The sequence below is a fragment of the Pelobates fuscus genome, chromosome 2, assembly GCF_036172605.1.
Source record: "Pelobates fuscus isolate aPelFus1 chromosome 2, aPelFus1.pri, whole genome shotgun sequence".
In the NCBI taxonomy this organism is placed as follows: domain Eukaryota; kingdom Metazoa; phylum Chordata; class Amphibia; order Anura; family Pelobatidae; genus Pelobates; species Pelobates fuscus.
This window is the reverse complement of record NC_086318.1, coordinates 32,233,098-32,249,980: the sequence shown is the minus strand read 5'-3', so window position 1 is coordinate 32,249,980 and position 16,883 is coordinate 32,233,098. Positions and strand designations below refer to the sequence as shown.

The 16,883-nt window shown below is 44.2% G+C and overlaps 1 protein-coding gene across 1 annotated transcript in view; it reads left to right on the top strand.

Annotated features, from left to right (window-relative positions):
• The first annotated feature begins 675 nt into the window (after positions 1 to 675).
• The window catches only part of TDRD6 (tudor domain containing 6), a 28,304-nt gene continuing 12,096 nt past the window's right edge, over positions 676 to 16,883 (top strand). Inside the window, exons 1-4 of the mRNA XM_063442048.1 lie at positions 676 to 5,962; positions 6,618 to 6,704; positions 8,049 to 8,132; positions 10,273 to 10,362. Of these exons, the coding sequence (XP_063298118.1) occupies positions 709 to 5,962; positions 6,618 to 6,704; positions 8,049 to 8,132; positions 10,273 to 10,362 (5,515 nt within the window). The 5' untranslated portion in view covers positions 676 to 708. The remainder of the gene's footprint in view (positions 5,963 to 6,617; positions 6,705 to 8,048; positions 8,133 to 10,272; positions 10,363 to 16,883) is intronic.

Genomic DNA, 16,883 nt, shown 5'->3' with positions numbered 1-16,883 from the left:
CACTATCAGCCCCCCCTATACCAGCAGTGTGCTCACTATCAGCCCCCCATACCAGCAGTGTACTCACTATCAGCCCCCCTATACCAGCAGTGTGCTCACTATCAGCCCCCCCCCATACCAGCAGTGTGCTCACTATCAGCCCCCCCATACCAGCAGTGTGCTCACTATCAGCCCCCCATACCAGCAGTGTGCTCACTATCAGACCCCCCCATACCAGCAGTGTGCTCACTATCAGACCCCCCCCATACCAGCAGTGTGCTCACTATCAGACCCCCCCTATACCAGCAGTGTGCTCACTATCAGACCCCCCATACCAGCAGTGTGCTCACTATCAGCCCCCCCATACCAGCAGTGTGCTCACTATCAGACCCCCCATACCAGCAGTGTGCTCACTATCAGACCCCCATACCAGCAGTGTGCTCACTATCAGCCCCCCCATACCAGCAGTGTGCTCACTATCAGCCCCCCCATACCAGCAGTGTGCTCACTATCAGACCCCCATACCAGCAGTGTACTCACTATTAGACCCCCACACCAGCAGTGACTCCCCAGTGCCGCCATGTTTAGTTGTCCTCACGCTGATCTCACAGTGTGTCTCTCTCTGTGACGTCACCACGCCGCCCTCGCGCTGCGCCTGACTGGGCAGGAAGTGGGAGGAGTCAGTGAAGGCGAGCGGTCGCTAAGTAGCGGGCGGGAAGCGCGGTCGCCATGTCCTCGCGCTCTCTGCCCTCCCCGGGCTCCGCTGTCAGGCTGCGCGTGTCCTACGTGGAAGCCAGCGCCGAGCTGTCTCTGGTCCGCCTGTGGGGCGGTGAGGGTGAGCTGTCCGAGGAGTACCGCCGGCTGCGGGAGCACCTCCAGTCCGCGGCCCCGGCCTACCCGTCCCAGCCGGCCCCCGCGGGCCCCGCCGAGCTGTGTGTGTTGGAGCTGGGCGGCCTGTGGCTGCGCTGCCAGCTCCTCCAGCCCGGCCCGGCCCCCGAGCTCAGGGTCTTCCTCCTGGACCTGGGCTACTCGTGCTCAGCCTCGGCCGCCAAGCTCCGCCAGGCCCCGGCCGCCATCTTCCGGCTGCCCCCCCAGGTGCGGGGTTACGTGCTGCCCAACCTGCTGCCCCAGGACCGGCAGAGCTGGAGTGAGCCGGCCCTCAGCTTCCTCAGCTCCCTGCAGGGACAGCTGGTCAGTGGGCTGGTCAAGGACCTCATCCTGCCCAAGGGCATTGTCCTGCTGGAGGTGCCCGCCGTCAGCAAGCAGCTGGTGGAGCTCGGCCTGGCCAGGCCCCTGCCGGACTCTGCCTTCCGCGCCATCCTCGAGAGGTTCCTCAAACCGCCAGAAGCCACCGTGATGTTCCCGTCCAACGCCGTCATGCCAGGGATGGTGATGGCACCTCCTCCGCCTCCGTCTGCTCCGCCAGCCTGGGGGATGGACTACTTCTACCCGCAAATCCAAGTCGGCGTGACCGAGCCGGTCATCGTTACCCAAGTATGTGACCCGCAGCGCATATATTGCCAGCTGAGGAGCCTGTCCAACGAGGTACAGCGGCTCTCGGAAAGCATGAACCATTACTACGAGATGCAGACCAGCTACATGGACCCCAACGTGCCGCTTTCTTTTGTGCTGGGACAGCCGTGTGCTTCCCGCAGTAAGGACGGACATTGGCACCGCTCGCTGCTGCAGGAATACCTACCGGACAAGCACTTGGCTACGGTCATCCACGTAGATTGGGGACGCAAAGAGATTATCCCTGTGACTGCTTTACGTACCCTTGCACCTGATTACTTTCGTATGCCGATTGTAACGTTCCCCTGCTCGCTGTATGGAGTGTCAGATGAAGGCACAGGATGGGATCCTCCACAGCTCTTTGAACTTCGTTCTTTACTCTTTGGAAGACCACTTACTGCTAAAATTGAGTTTTATAACTCATATGCACATTTGTATGTGGTCAACTTGTTTGGAGATGATGGCCTCAATGTAAACTCAATGTTCAATATGAGGGCTCAGACAATGAACGTCTGTAAGACCAGTAAGCTAGTGGCTGAGAATACACCAAAAGAAGACGAAAGCAGTAAAGCAAAAGTGGAGACCCAAGGAACTCCCGAGCAACAATTCTATGTACCTACAATCTCTACTTTAGAACTTGACACTGGTACTTTTTATGATGCACTAGTGGAATTTGTCATTGACCCATCTAATTTCTGGATAAAGACTACAGAAAATGCTACACAGTATAATGAAATTGTGGACAGCATCACTGCATTGTACTCAAAGGCATCAAAACTAGAGGGTATCATAGCAAAGCCTCAGAAGGGACAATTGTGCTGCACAAAGTTTGCAAATAACCAGTATTTCCGTGCTGAAGTAGTGGCAACACATGGGAAGCAAGTTGAAGTATATTTTATTGATCATGGCAATACAGAAATTGTGAACTGGTATGATGTCAAGAAATTACCTGCACAGTACAGTGACATGCCTGGCCTAGCCATACATTGTAGTTTAGCAGATATCTACCCAATGGACAAGTGCTGGAGTTCCGAAGCCATCCTTGCTTTTAAAGTGGCAGTAGTTGATAAGAAACTGGTTATTTATGTAATCTGCAAAGAGTCCCATAAATATGTTATAGAAGTACTCGACCAATCCAGAATAGAAGAAAGGAGTGTGGGTAAAATCCTTTCTGCTGCAGGACATGCAAAGTATGTAGAATGTGAACCTGTGGACCACATTCCTAAACTGCTTACAGCTATGACTATTGGAAAGAGAAAAAAGTTCCAGGCTGGTGATACTGTTTCCCTTAAAAACCCCGTTAGCACACTTGAAAAGGTCAAAGAGATTAAGCCTGCTCAATCAATGGGAGATAATGTTGAAAACGTGCAGCGCTCTCCATTTGCATCTCTGGTTTTTGAGCCAGGCACTACAATAGAAGTGGCGGTGTCCTTTGTTGAGAGTCCTGGTTTGTTTTGGTGTCAAAATATTGCACACATTTCAAAGCTAGAAAGCCTGATGTATAAAATACGAGATTATTGCTCAAATGCTAGTTGTCCTTTTGATGGAAGTTCACCTGGCTGCATTGCTCGCAGCCCGAGTGATGGACAGTGGTACAGAGCATTTATAACCAAAATGCCTTGTTTGCCCGCTTCAGAAACTATCGAGGTTCAGTATGTTGACTATGGTAACAAAGAAACTGTTCCAGTGAAGGATCTCCGTGCAATCAGCAGTGAATTCCTTCATTTGCGCGCCCAAGCTTTTAAGTGCAGCCTGTACAACATCATTGCACCGATTGGCAACAATGCTTTTTGTTGGGACAAAAGAGCAACTGCAGCTTTTAATGAATTTGTTGACAGAGCCTCAGGAAAGCTGATTCAGTTCTATTGTATGTTTTTTGCTTCCGCCTTATTGGAGAACAAACTCTTTAACATTGTAGATTTATTTACTCCGTTTACCAGCATTTCCAGTTTGTTAGTAGATCGAGGTTTTGCCACTCGTTTGTCTCACAAAACATTGGATCCCTCTGTACAGCTGCATTCCTATTTTTACTCGATGCATGACATTAAAATAGGGAGCGAGGAAGAGATTTATATCACCCATATAACGTCTTCCTTGGAATTTTACTGTCAACTTTCCAGGAATACCGAAGTTATTGAAACAATTTCTTCTACTGTTAAACAGGTGGCCAGTGACACTCTGCATTATAAAATGTCAAAGAATCCTAGCCCTTTGTGTCTTGCCAAATTTACTGATCAGCAGTGGTACCGTGGATTTATCTGTGGCGCAAGTAATCCCAAGATATTCTTTGTGGATTTTGGAAACACTGATAAAGTTGAGGACAAAAACGTGCTTCCTATAAAATCAAACGCCTACGAATTGCTTCTTTCCCCAATGCAAGCTATAAAGTGCTCCCTTTCTGATATTCCTCCAAACGTTCCAGATGAAATTGTCTCTTGGTTTGAGAAGACTGTCCTGGACAAGCCATTGAAAGCATTAGTTGTGGCTAAAGAAACTGATGGGAAGCTGGTAGTCGAGCTGTATGATGACAGTCAACAGATTAATGCAAGCCTCAAAAAGAAACTAGGTTTAAAAACTCAGCAAAGCACTGGACTTCCTTTGTCACATACACAGTCAGCAAAGATGGAAAATAATGACTCAAGACAAAATCCATGTCATGCAGATAAAGTACCAGCAAGAGGTTCTGCTGCAAATCCTCGCACGCGTAATTTAAAAACTGAGGAATTGGCACCTGTGCATAGTGCGTCATACAGTGGTAAACAAACCACAGGATTACCTACAAATGATAAAGATTTCACGGTTATACCACGGCAGAATAGAAAACTACCAAAGGCAATGTGTACTTCAGGAGAGACCTCCCGAGTGTCTTTTACACCTCTGACAAAATTAAGTGACTTGCCCAAGAAGAGTATTTACCCAGGATTAAATTTGCCTGTATTCATTTCCCACATAAACTCAGTTTATGATTTCTATGTGCAGAGTGCTCAAGACCAGGAACTCTCTAATATTTCTGAGATGCTGAATAAAGAAAACAAAAAATCGTCTGAGCTGCTTTCAGAAAAAGATGTTTGTGTGGGAGATGTGGTGTGTTCCTATTTTGCGGATGATGAGTTGAATTACCGTGCTGTCATAAGAGCAAAAAATTCAGATGGCTTGCACGTTGAATATATAGATTATGGAAACACTTCTGTGGTTCCTGTTAATAAAATATCCAGACTCCCCAAGGAACTATGTTCTTACCCAGTAATGAGTTGTCACTGTGCTCTTTATACGCCCAGCTCTGCAATGTCTGGATTTAACGTGGACGATCTCATACTTAAGTTTTCTGAAAGAACAAATGATATCCAGTTAACTTGTGAATTTTTGCAGCAGTGTGATGAGAAGTGGGACGTTCGGCTTTGTGATGACCGTGGTTGCATTAATGATTTCATGACTTCAATTTCAGAAGAACCCTTGTCAACAGAACCTGATGAAGATTTGTCTATAAAGAGCACTGGAAAATTACCTGATGAAGAAGCTACAGCATTCAAGTTTTTTGTTTGGAACCTGCCACAAATTGGTGAAACGGTGCAGGTCTATGCTAGTACTGTTGATAGTCCCGAACATTTTTGGTGTCAGTTAACAACTTCAGATATAGATGGATTAGCAGCTAAAATCCAAGAGGCTGGCGAGGTGTCTCTCAAAGATGAAAACTTTAATTCCTCTCTTGAAATTGGCTCTCCATGTAACGTAATGTCTAGTGATGATAGCAACTGGTATAGGGCAATTGTTGCCAACATAGATAAAGATCTCGTAACCATAAGATTTGTAGATTACGGTAATGAAGAGACCGTTGGCTTTGAGCAAATACGAGAACTCCCAAGCTTACTTGGAGTGGTACCTGTTCTGGCATTCCCATGTGCTCTGGCAGGATTTAACTTTTCTGAAGGAAGCTGGACTTCAGAAGCAAATACAATTTTCTATGAAAAAGTGACTGAAGATCATTTAGAAATATCAGTTGTTGACGTTAAAGATCTTGGAATATCCAATGTACCATTGCTGTTTGTGAATGTGAAATATAAAGGCAACTTTGTTAATGAAGAAATGACACCCTATTGGATTGACGACAAAAAGACTGGCCTGAATGTATGTGCAGCTCTTGCTGAAAACATTAACCCGCAAAATATATCTTTGGAACTGGAAAATATTTCTGACTCTGAAACCTTGCTAGACTCTATTGCAGCAAATGTCCGAGAAAACCATGATTTAGAGGAAGACTTTGAACAGTTGGAAAAGAGTCAGATTGAGAGGAAAAATTACATCTCCCAAGATAGTCTTTCCACACTGGATTCATCTCCGAACGTTCGTTTGATAACTGCTCACAAAGGAAATGATGATGAAGTAATAAATCAAGCTAAAGATCTAAAATCTTCTAAAGCACATTGCACTCCTCAAGAGGAAGCTGGCGGTGACACCTCTGCAGGTATTGCTGGTGAGTAAATTTTGGTGTGTGTGTTTTTTGTTTTTTTTTTTCAATTTATTTTAGAATGTGCTATTTGTGTTTTAACCCCTTAAGGACACATGACATGTGTGACATGTCCTGATCCCCTTTTATTCCAGAAGTTTGGTCCTTAAGGGGTTAAAGGGACACTGTGGGCACCCAGACCACTTCAGCTCATTGATTTTCACACTGTCCCCTTAGTGCTGCAATTGAAAACATTGCAGTTCCATAGAAACTGCAATGCTTACATTGCAGCTTTAAGTCTGCGGGCTTCCTGAATTGAAACAGACCTTTTGGTCCGGTATCTGACGCTGGCTGTTCTCACACTCTGGATGAGGACCTCCATAGGAAAGTATTGATTCAATGCTTTCCTATAGGGAGGTCTAGTGCGCATTAGACCTCACTCGGGGAGGGGGGTGAAGTGAGTAAATCTTTATTTACATGAAATACATAATGTTTCTTTGTGATATATGATGTATTCAATGTATATAGAAGCAATTTGAGGTAAATTTATGCATTACAGGTTCACTTTATGCAGAAAATTAAGTCTCCTAGTCAAGTGTATTTGTATACATAATTATAATATTTTTGTTAGGGAAGTTTGGACTGAATTTTATATTGATTTTTGAAATTTTTTGTTTTTCAGGAAATTCTAACTCCTTCGATTTGAAAAAAGAACAAAATGAGCAAACCAGTGAAGGAAGAACTGTTTCACAATATGCTGATCTACTGGGTGAAGTACATCTTGTGTCATAATAGTATATCTTTTAGAGAAACTGCAGTGTTTACATTGCAGTACTAAGACCGCCTTTAGTCTTGTGACTGTCTACCAGACAGCCACCAGAGGCGCTTCTGGAATTATTACCAGAGTTTTGGTCTGCTAACGGACGCTGGACAGCATCTGTTATTTCCCCAGAGTAAAGCATTTACTCTGGGGAGGCCTAATGCGTGCATGGCCCCATGTTTGGCCCCATTGACATCAGAGCAGGTAGAGCTGCTTCTCAGCGCTGAGGGACATCAGCGCTGGGATCAGGTACGTAAATAAAGGTTATTTTAACCCTTTATTCAACGTGATGGGACCTAAAGTGTGCATGCAGGTAGCCAGTGAGAACTTTGTTTCTACTGAAAAGCCAATTTACTGTTACATTGTTATAGTTCTAGTAGGCTGTTAAAGGAGCACTATAGTCACCTAAACAACTTTAGCTTAATGAAGCAGTTTTAGTATATAGTACATGCCTCTCATGTTTCACTGCTCAATTCACTGCCATTTAGGAGTTAAATAGCTTTAGGAGTTGGTATCCCTTTAATTCTATACCCCATTTCTAGGTTAAAAAAAACGACATTCCCACAGCCCTGACCCCGGTTGTTGTTGGACCAACAGGAGAAGGTTTTATGTGGAAAATCAATATTGCAAACAAACTTAATTCAGGGGGTGATAGTGTGGTTTATTTTATTATTTAAATGGATACTATAGTCATCAAAACAACTTTTATCTTAATGGAGCCGTATTGATGTATAGCTCATGTCCCTGCAGTCTCACTGCTTAATTCTCTGCCATTTAGGAGTTAAATCCCTTTGTTTATGAACTCTAGTCACACCTTCCTGCATGTGACTTGCACAGCCTTTCTAAACACTTCCTGTAAAGAGTCATCTAATGTTTACACTTCCTTTATTGCAAATGATGTTTAATTTAAAACTACTTATCTAATGCTCTGTTAATGCTAGACCCTGCAAGAGTCTCCTGTATGTGATTAAAGTTCAATTTAGAGAGGAAGAGATACAATTGTTTAAGGTAAATTACATCTGATTGAAAGTGAAACCAATTTAAAAAAAAAAAAAATATATGCAGGCTGTGTCAGAGTCTAGGGATGTGTGACAAGGGCTGCATAAACAGAAACAAAGTGATTTAACTCCTAAATTACTGTGAATTTAGCTTTGAAACATGAGAAGCATGATCTATGCACTAAAACTGCTTAATTAAGCTAAAGTTGTTTAGGTGACTTTAGTGTTCCTTTAATAATAATAAAGTCTAGTGGGTTCTAACACTGCATGCTTTTGGCTTGTTTTCAAATTGTAGATGCAGAGCTAAATCCTGATGGAATCACAAAATACAAACCTGAATTTTTATCTGGGGATCAACCAGTCCATGATTTAAGTGAAGGTAATTCTGATTGGCCGTAATGGATAAGTATAGTCATTTTAGTGCATAACATTTGGTATTTGGCTCTCTTGCATTTAAAGTACAAATCTTGTATGTGTATTGTACACTTTATTGCCAGTGTTTCAGCATGGCAGGATACTGTACCTCAGGGTTTCCCAAAGTGTGGGTCGCACTGACCCACGTCTCCAGAGCCACCGAGGACCTAAGAGACAGGCAGACAGACTGATTAGTCGGGCCCTTGGTCCGTGACCGCAGGCCCGTCACCAGGAGGGGGCCCAGCGTCTTGTCCTGTATGCCGCCTGGCCGCTCCATCAGTCTGCCCAAAAGAGAGCCCAGCATCTCCGGTCTGCAGCTCTGCCGGGTGATTACCATGGCAACACTGGGAGCTTGCAAGACTTTTAATCCCTTCTCTCCCTGCCCACCTCCCCCATTGTATCCCTTTCTCATCCTGTCCCCCCCCACTGTATCCCTTTCTCACCCTGCCCCCCCCCACTGTATCCCTTTCTCACCCTGCCCCCCCCACTGTGACCCTTTCTCACCCTGTCCCCCCCCACTGTATCCCTTTCTCACCCTGCCCCCCCACTGTATCCCTTTCTCACCCTGTCCCCCCCCACTGTATCCCTTTCTCACCCTGCCCCCCCCCACTGTATCCCTTTCTCACCCTGCCCCCCCCCACTGTATCCCTTTCTCACCCTGTCCCCCCCCACTGTATCCCTTTCTCACCCTGTCCCCCCCCACTGTATCCCTTTCTCACCCTGTCCCCCCCACTGTATCCCTTTCTCACCCTGTCCCCCCCACTGTATCCCTTTCTCACCCTGTCCCCCCCACTGTATCCCTTTCTCACCCTGTCCCCCCCCCACTGTATCCCTTTCTCACCCTGTCCCCCCCCACTGTATCCCTTTCTCACCCTGTCCCCCCACTGTATCCCTTTCTCACCCTGCCCCCCCCACTGTATCCCTTTCTCACCCTGTCCCCCCACTGTATCCCTTTATCACCCTGTCCCCCCCCCACTGTATCCCTTTCTCACCCTGTCCCCCCCCCACTGTATCCCTTTCTCACCCTGTCCCCCCCGCCCCACTGTATCCCTATCTCACCCTGTGCCTCCCGCCCCACTGTATCCCTATCTCACCCTGTGCCTCCCGCCCCACTGTATCCCTATCTCACCCTGTGCCTCCCGCCCCACTGCATCCCTATCTCACCCTGTGCCTCCCGCCCCACTGCATCCCTATCTCACCCTGTGCCTCCCGCCCCACTGCATCCCTTTCTCACCCTGTCCCCCCAGTGTAATCCTTTCTTACCCTGCCCTCCCACACTGTCTCACACACACTCCCTCCCACACTTTCACCCTCACCTCCTGTCTCTGTATGTGTATCTGTGTCCTTTTGTGTCAGTGTGTAGTATCAGGGAGTTATTTACCAAAAGATTACTTAGTATTAGTAAATTTTGCCCCTACTTGCTATATTGTGAGTAGGGGCATATCTACTAAACAGTGAGCAAACAAAATCAAACCCCTAGTGTCCTCCCTCCCAGCCCCCCACCCATGAGTGGTGGGTGGGTCCCCCAAATTAAAATTGGGGTGGGTGGTGGAAACCTATTGTCTTGACCCCACCTATATTGGCGGCGGGTGGGGGCCCTAAATGAAAATGGGGGTAACCTATTGTCCGCCCTCCCACCCCAGCCCCTACCCCTATGAGCAGTGGGTGGGGGCCCTAAATTACAATAAGGGGGGGGGGACCATGAGCGACGGGTGGAGGCTATAGGTCGCCCCCACCCATTGCTCAACGGTGTTTAACTGGGCATACGCGGGCATTTCGTAGTGCTATCTAGACGTGTCCCACAGGGACTTCATCGACCCACACAAAGATGGCTGCGCCCAGGACCTGGTGGGAAAACAACTTTGTTTTCCTAGCACTGTAGTTTCCCTTTAATGTACAAAAAAAATGAAGTACTTGCAAGTCTTAGAAAACCTATTACTGTTTGTGTCTAAGCACTGGAAGTGACAGGCGAAAAGTCCAATGCACAGACTCAAACGGCAACAACATTTTGTTTTGCTGTCTTTTTAGAGGGCTTTTAATAATCATAAATATCCTGATTGCGTGATGTTAACGTGTTTTTTTTTTGTTTGTTTTTTTTAATCCAGATTCAACTGATGAAATTGATCTTAATGAGGACCACATTGTTGTGGATAATCATGCTCATCTGAAGTATTCCCAATCTTCAATCGAACAAGGTTATAAATAATTTGATTTATTTCTATTCTTAGGAAAAACTCTAAAAATTATTTTAAACTGTATCTGTGTGATACCAGACTTCAATGCTGCTTTTACAAATTCAGAATATTGAGGTTAATGTTTGTTCCTAAATAAATAGAAGCTTTTTTTGTATGCTATAAAATAATTAAAGTTTGGCTGTACTTTGTTCAGCCGTTTTCTACTTTGAACAATTTATTTTGTTTTTCATAGTTAGGGGTATGAAGGGCAGCGGAATAGCTTTGATCGTTTTGTGGAAATTGTATTTCCTTTCATGTATCTGGGACACATTGATGAGCCTCCAATGAGGAGATCCTTAGTCTTAAAGGGACTCTAAAGTCACTGCTGTAGTTGTTCTGGTGAATATAGTCAGTCCTTGCAGGCTATTTGCTGTAAACAAAGCAAAAGGCAGAGTTTACATTACAGGCTAGGAACACCTCTAGTGACCACTCAGACGTCCACTCGAGGTGCAGCTTTGATGTTTAGCACCAGGTTTAGATTTAAGTGTGGTATTGATTTATAATGGCACTGATTTAAAGGATCACTATAGGGTCAGGAACACAAACATGTTTTCCTGACCCTATAGTGTTAAAACCACCATCTAGCTCCCCTGAGCCCCTCATGCCTCCATAAATATAGTAAAAATCTTACTGTATTCAAGCCTGAAGCTGTAACTCCGCATGCTGTTTGCCTCAGAAAAACAAGGTCTGGTGACCTCATCAGAAGTGGTAGCCTGATCCAATCACAGTGCTTCTCCATAGGATTGTCTGAGACTCTCAAGGAGGCAGATCAGGGGCGGAGCCAGCATGATTCAAACACAGCCCTGGCCAATCAGCCTGAATCTCTATGAGGAAAGCTCAGTTTCTGCATGCAGAGGGAGGGGACACTGAATGTTTGGATGCATTTTAGGCAGCCATGACCCAGGAAGGATCTCTAACAGCTATCTGAGGAGTGGCCAGTGAAGTTATCACTAGGCTGTTATGTAAACACTGCATTTTCTCTGAAAAGACAGTGTTTACAGCAAAAAGCCTGAAGGTAATGATTCTACTCACCAGAACAATTTCAATAAGCTGTAGTTGTTCTGGTAATTAGTGTCCCTTTAATGCATCTCTATAAGAAGATGCTGATTGGTTAAATAAATCTGTTAATGGTTTTGCTGGTGTACTAGCAAAACCATTAACAGATTTATTTAACCAATCATTGTTAACAGGAGTAGTCCCAGAAGATTGGAAGTTAGCGAATGTTGTGCCCATTCACAAGAAAGGTAATGGGGAGGAGTCTGGCAACTATAGGCCAGTAAGCCTTACTTCAGTAGTGGGGAAAGTGATGGAAACCATGTTAAAGGATAGGATTGTTGAACATCTAAAAACACATGGATTTCAAGATCAGAGACAACATGGGTTTACTTCAGGGAGATCATGCCAAACTAATCTAATTGATTTTTTTGACTGGGTAACTACAATTATAGATCAGGGTGGTGCAGTAGACATTGCTTACCTAGATTTCAGTAAGGCTTTTGACACTGTTGCACATAGAAGGCTTATCAATAAACTGCAATCTTTGAGTTTGGATTCCAATATTGTTGAATGGGTAAGGCAGTGGCTGAGTGACAGGCAACAGAGGGTTGTAGTCAATGGAGTATATTCGAAGCTTGGGCTTGTCACCAGTGGGGTACCTCAGGGATATGTACTTGGACCCATTCTCTTTAATATTTTTATTAGTGATATTTCAGAAGGTCTTGATGGTAAGGTGTGTCTTTTTGCGGATGATACCAAGATATGTAACAGGGTTGATGTTCCAGGAGGGATAAGCCAAATGGAAAATGATTTAGGTAAACTAGAAAAATGGTCAGGGTTGTGGCAACTGACATTTAATGTGGATAAGTGCAAGATAATGCATCTTGGACGTAAAAGGGCAGAGTACAGAATATTTGATTCAGATAGCAGAATGCTTGGTTGTATAGAGAGAGGTATTAGCAGTAGAAAGAGGGAAGTGCTCATGCCATTGTACAGAACACTGGTGAGACCTCACTTGGAGTACTGTACACAGTACTGGAGACCATATCTTCAGAAGGATATTGATACCTTAGAGAGAGTTCAAAGAAGGGCTACTAAACTGGTTCATGGATTGCAGGATAAAACTTACCAGGAAAGGTTAAAGGATCTTAACATGTATAGCTTGGTGGAAAGACGAGACAGGGGGGATATGATAGAAACATTTAAATACATAAAGGGAATCAACACAGTAAAGGAGGAGACTATATTTAAAAGAAGGAAAACTACCACAACCAGAGGACATAGTCTAAAATTAGAGGGGCAAAGGTTTAAAAATAATATCAGGAAGTATTACTTTACTGAGAGGGTAGTGGATGCATGGAATAGCCTTCCAGCTGAAGTGGTAGAGGTTAACACAGTAAAGGAGTTTAAGCATGCGTGGGATAGGCATAAGGCTATCCTAACTATAAGATTAGACCAGGGACTAATGAAAGTATTTAGAAAACTGGGCAGACTAGATGGGCCGAATGGTTCTTATCTGCCGTCACATTCTATGTTTCTATGATTGGCCAGGACAGTGTTTAGCTCCACCCCGCCTCCGTGGCTGAGATTTATTTTCAAGTCAGCTGAGAAGGCAGATCTGGGGTGGCGCCGGCAGAACCCCAACAGCGCTGGAAATATGGCGTGGTTTTTACTATATTTAAAGAGGCTAGGGGGGCTTAATAGTGCTTCCTAACATTATAGGACCAGGAATACACGTTTTTGTTGCTTCAATCTATTCCTATCACTATAGCTGAAAACCTAATGTAGGTCCTCAGCCACCCTGTCAGTTAAGTAAATGGTGACTTGTATATTTTTTCACTTTTTCTTTTCCAGCCCCCTGCATGTTTTTTAATTTGTGTGTTTTTTTTTGCACCACTAGTTTCAACTTCTCTTCTGGTATACCTAAAGAGGTTGTTCACCTTCTTCAATGGCTATATATAAATATGATCTGTATTTCTACAAAATTAATTGCTGGAAAATGTCCTCTGACACCTTCAGCCAAACAGACAGAATCGCCATCTGTAATGGTAATGTGAAAGTAGAAACTTCCACATTGGTCTCAGAAGGGACGACTAGATCAGTGGCATCTGGGTTACCTAAGTAAGTATCAGATTGTCTGGAAATGGTCCAACTACTTACCATGGGACAGTGCCAGGGCATTCCTGGAGCTAAAACCATAGTGGTTTCGATTTAGGCTTTAAGAAGACATGTAAAGAAAGTGTAATTTGGGGAAAAAAGCATTTCTGGTCAAACGAGAATAAGGCATATATTCTAAAAACTAGTGCCTGTTGCTTCTGATTAAAGGCTATTAGAGTGGCATCACCCTGGGGCAGATGTCACTGCTTCCTAAAACTAATGCACCAAGCTCTGGTGAAATCGACGGCCTCACAGTTAAAACTCAAATACACCGCCTCTCAGAATAAACTGATGGTGAAGGCTTGTTCTTGCTCACATGGATTTTAAGATCTTGAAGTACTCTGCGTTTTCCTGTGAAGACAAAAAATAAATATTTAGTTTCCATTGCATATGGATGTAAGGCATCACTTGCACAAGACCTGTCTATTTCTCTGTACACTTGCTATCAGCAAGTTTCTCCTGCATCATTGGAGGATTTGATTTGGTAAGTCTTGGTACAACAGAATATCGTGTGAAAAAGTGGCTTAGCTTGCACTATTGTCCACTGTTGATAACTAGCTATGACATAGTCACATCCAACAGGGCCAATACCACTCTAATCATCTGGTCTGTTAATGCATTACCTATGGAAGGAGCTCAGAACTCCTGTGTACTGCCAACAGCTCAGTTGGCTGGCCCTTTTAAATTCCCTTTTTTAATGAGCCTGTCGCGCATGGTAGGGTCTTCTGCCCTCTGTGCGGCATCAATTTTGACTTAAAAATTATGATTTCATCTTTCGCCAGTTTCTGTTTATCCTGATCTCTACTTCCACCTTTGGCTTTTCTCCTTTTATACAAGCAAACAATTTTCTGTAATACTTTTCTGCTAACAACCAGCAGCCCAAAAGTTTAAAAAAAAAAAAAAAGAGGATAATGTGGTGTCTGGAAAGCAATTGCTAGCAAGTTCCAAAAAGTGTAAAAATGAACATAACTAAAAACCCATGTGTCCCCTTGATTACTATAAGGGAGGATTAAAACCTCTATATGCTCCCATCAACCATGCATGTCTGCTAAACATTTAAAACTTGTGGCTGCCCAGTCACTGGAAAAGTGTCCGACTGCCGGTGTGTTTGGTCCGTTGAAGACCAAAGTGTATGATCTATTAGTTAATTTAAACCGAAATTCCTATTTACTGACCCCACTACTCCTCATGTCCACATCCAACGCGCAGAGGCTGGTGGAAGTGCCTTGTTCCGAAAAGTGAGAAGACAATGTAGTGCCCAAGATGGCGTCTATTCGACCACAACTGCTCTCTGATCAATTTTCTGATACAGAGCCTATGTGGCAGGGTTATGCTGATGCTCCAGTCCCTGTATTACAGATGCAATCAATATTAAAAGGCCTATGCAGACCAACTTATGCTACCATGACCAAACTACATTGCAAGAAGATTAAAGTGATGGGAAACCAAGCATAAGCATCTGGAAGATCTAATGGATGCTGACTTCAATGCTGTGTCCTAAAATGTACTTGATTCGGAAGACTGTAAGGCTCAGAGGATATGTGACTTTCCAGAATCCACCACTTTCCTGGGCTACATATGCATTTTCAAGGCCAACTTTCATTTGATAGCCAACCCCTCCTGCTGGATTGAGTTCATAGGCTTTCCAAGCCAAATAAACTCTCGTCAGTGCTTGTAAGAGATACCATGGTGCGAGCCCTACATGGAACTGTCACTGTATGCAGAACTTTCGGTCTTGTTGCTGCAAATAACGGTGACCAAAGCCCTACGCAATCATATATATCTCTATAGGTTGGGCTTCCCGATCAACCTGCTAGTGCAAATTTATGCCCTCATAGTTCTCACATCTCCAGAGAAGGGCTTGCACAACTGGCAGATCCTACCTAGCCCATATCCAACACGACCCAGATCGACCTCACACAGGAAGGTTCTACCGGAGTATCAGAGTAGGAGTATTTTCTTGAAAACACTGTTACCTAGCCTATGGGCTAGCTCCATCTACGTAGTTACTGTCCGGCTACCTCCAAATTCCCCCCCCCCCTTTTTTCTGTTTGTTAAATGTTTAGATTCTCTTTAATATCTCAGGCCACTGGTACCAGGTGCATGTGAGATGTTAGACTTACCCGTTCGTTTTAATGTAACCCCTCATTATGGTGCCACAGTGAACATCAATCCCCCTCTGGATTCAAGGATTTGAAAACTCCTTCTGGGCACAGCTGCCCTCCAAGGAACATAATAAAATTAGCCAAAAGAAAAAAAAAGTTAGTGTCCGTGATCCCTGTTATCGAATTATACTGCTTATGGGTCTCTACACACTGCTCTCTTCTCATATACACCACCCCTCTATGGACTGTGCATCTCATAGAGCATGGATCACTAGCATTTGGCATAGCTTATTTTAACTGGTCTCCACACGTTAAGCTACTGTATATACTTTATTTCTGTACAGTTTTCCTTTGCTTCCTTCTTCCACTGGGCCGCTACTCTTGTTACACCCACCTGCTCCTCAACATAACTTGGCAACACCAAATACACCACTCTGTCCAACGTAAAGTAATTCCCTAGGAGAATAGATTTTAGAGCCTCACTCTACTACCTGAACCTACATTCCTCAAGACTAGACCTTGATTCCGTCCCTCTAAATGGCATCCAATTTTTGAGTCCTGACGTTCAACGTCCAAGGTCTCAACAGTCCCTGTTAAAGTCACTTGGCTTTTCATGATGTTTCTCTGATGCCGCCATACTGCCCTGTAGATTTCCACACTTACGCCTGCACCAAATTTAAAGTAGTCTTTCCATAAAGACTGGATATTTACAGTTGAAAAGCAGCAATTCGATGGGGATGGTAGTTCTTATTTTAGTGGAGTCCTCTAACGACCAACCTTTCACAATTGCTAACATGCATGTCCCTAATGAACGTTATTTATATACTTCCTCAAGGAAATGTTACAATTATTTGTGAAATGCAGATAGCTCACTTTATGGTGTGTGCGGGAACTTTAATTGTTTGTTTGATTCTGCTTTGGACATATCCTCAGGGACTGTAAAGTTTACACAATTTTTAAACAAGTCTGTATTAGTCAAAGGTTTTCCACCTTCCTAGCAGATATGGGCCTGTGCAACAACTGGTGTGCTCTTTATTCCACTGATGAATACATGCTCTATTTAACAATACACATGACCAGAGTCGACATTAACTAACATAACTATTGGAGCGGGACATAGTAAAACAAACTGAAAAGGTCCTGGTTGGATCTATTATGTGATCCAATCAAGTCCCAGTAGTCCTGTCCTTCTACACCCAATGATCAGCTAGGGGTCTAACTTAG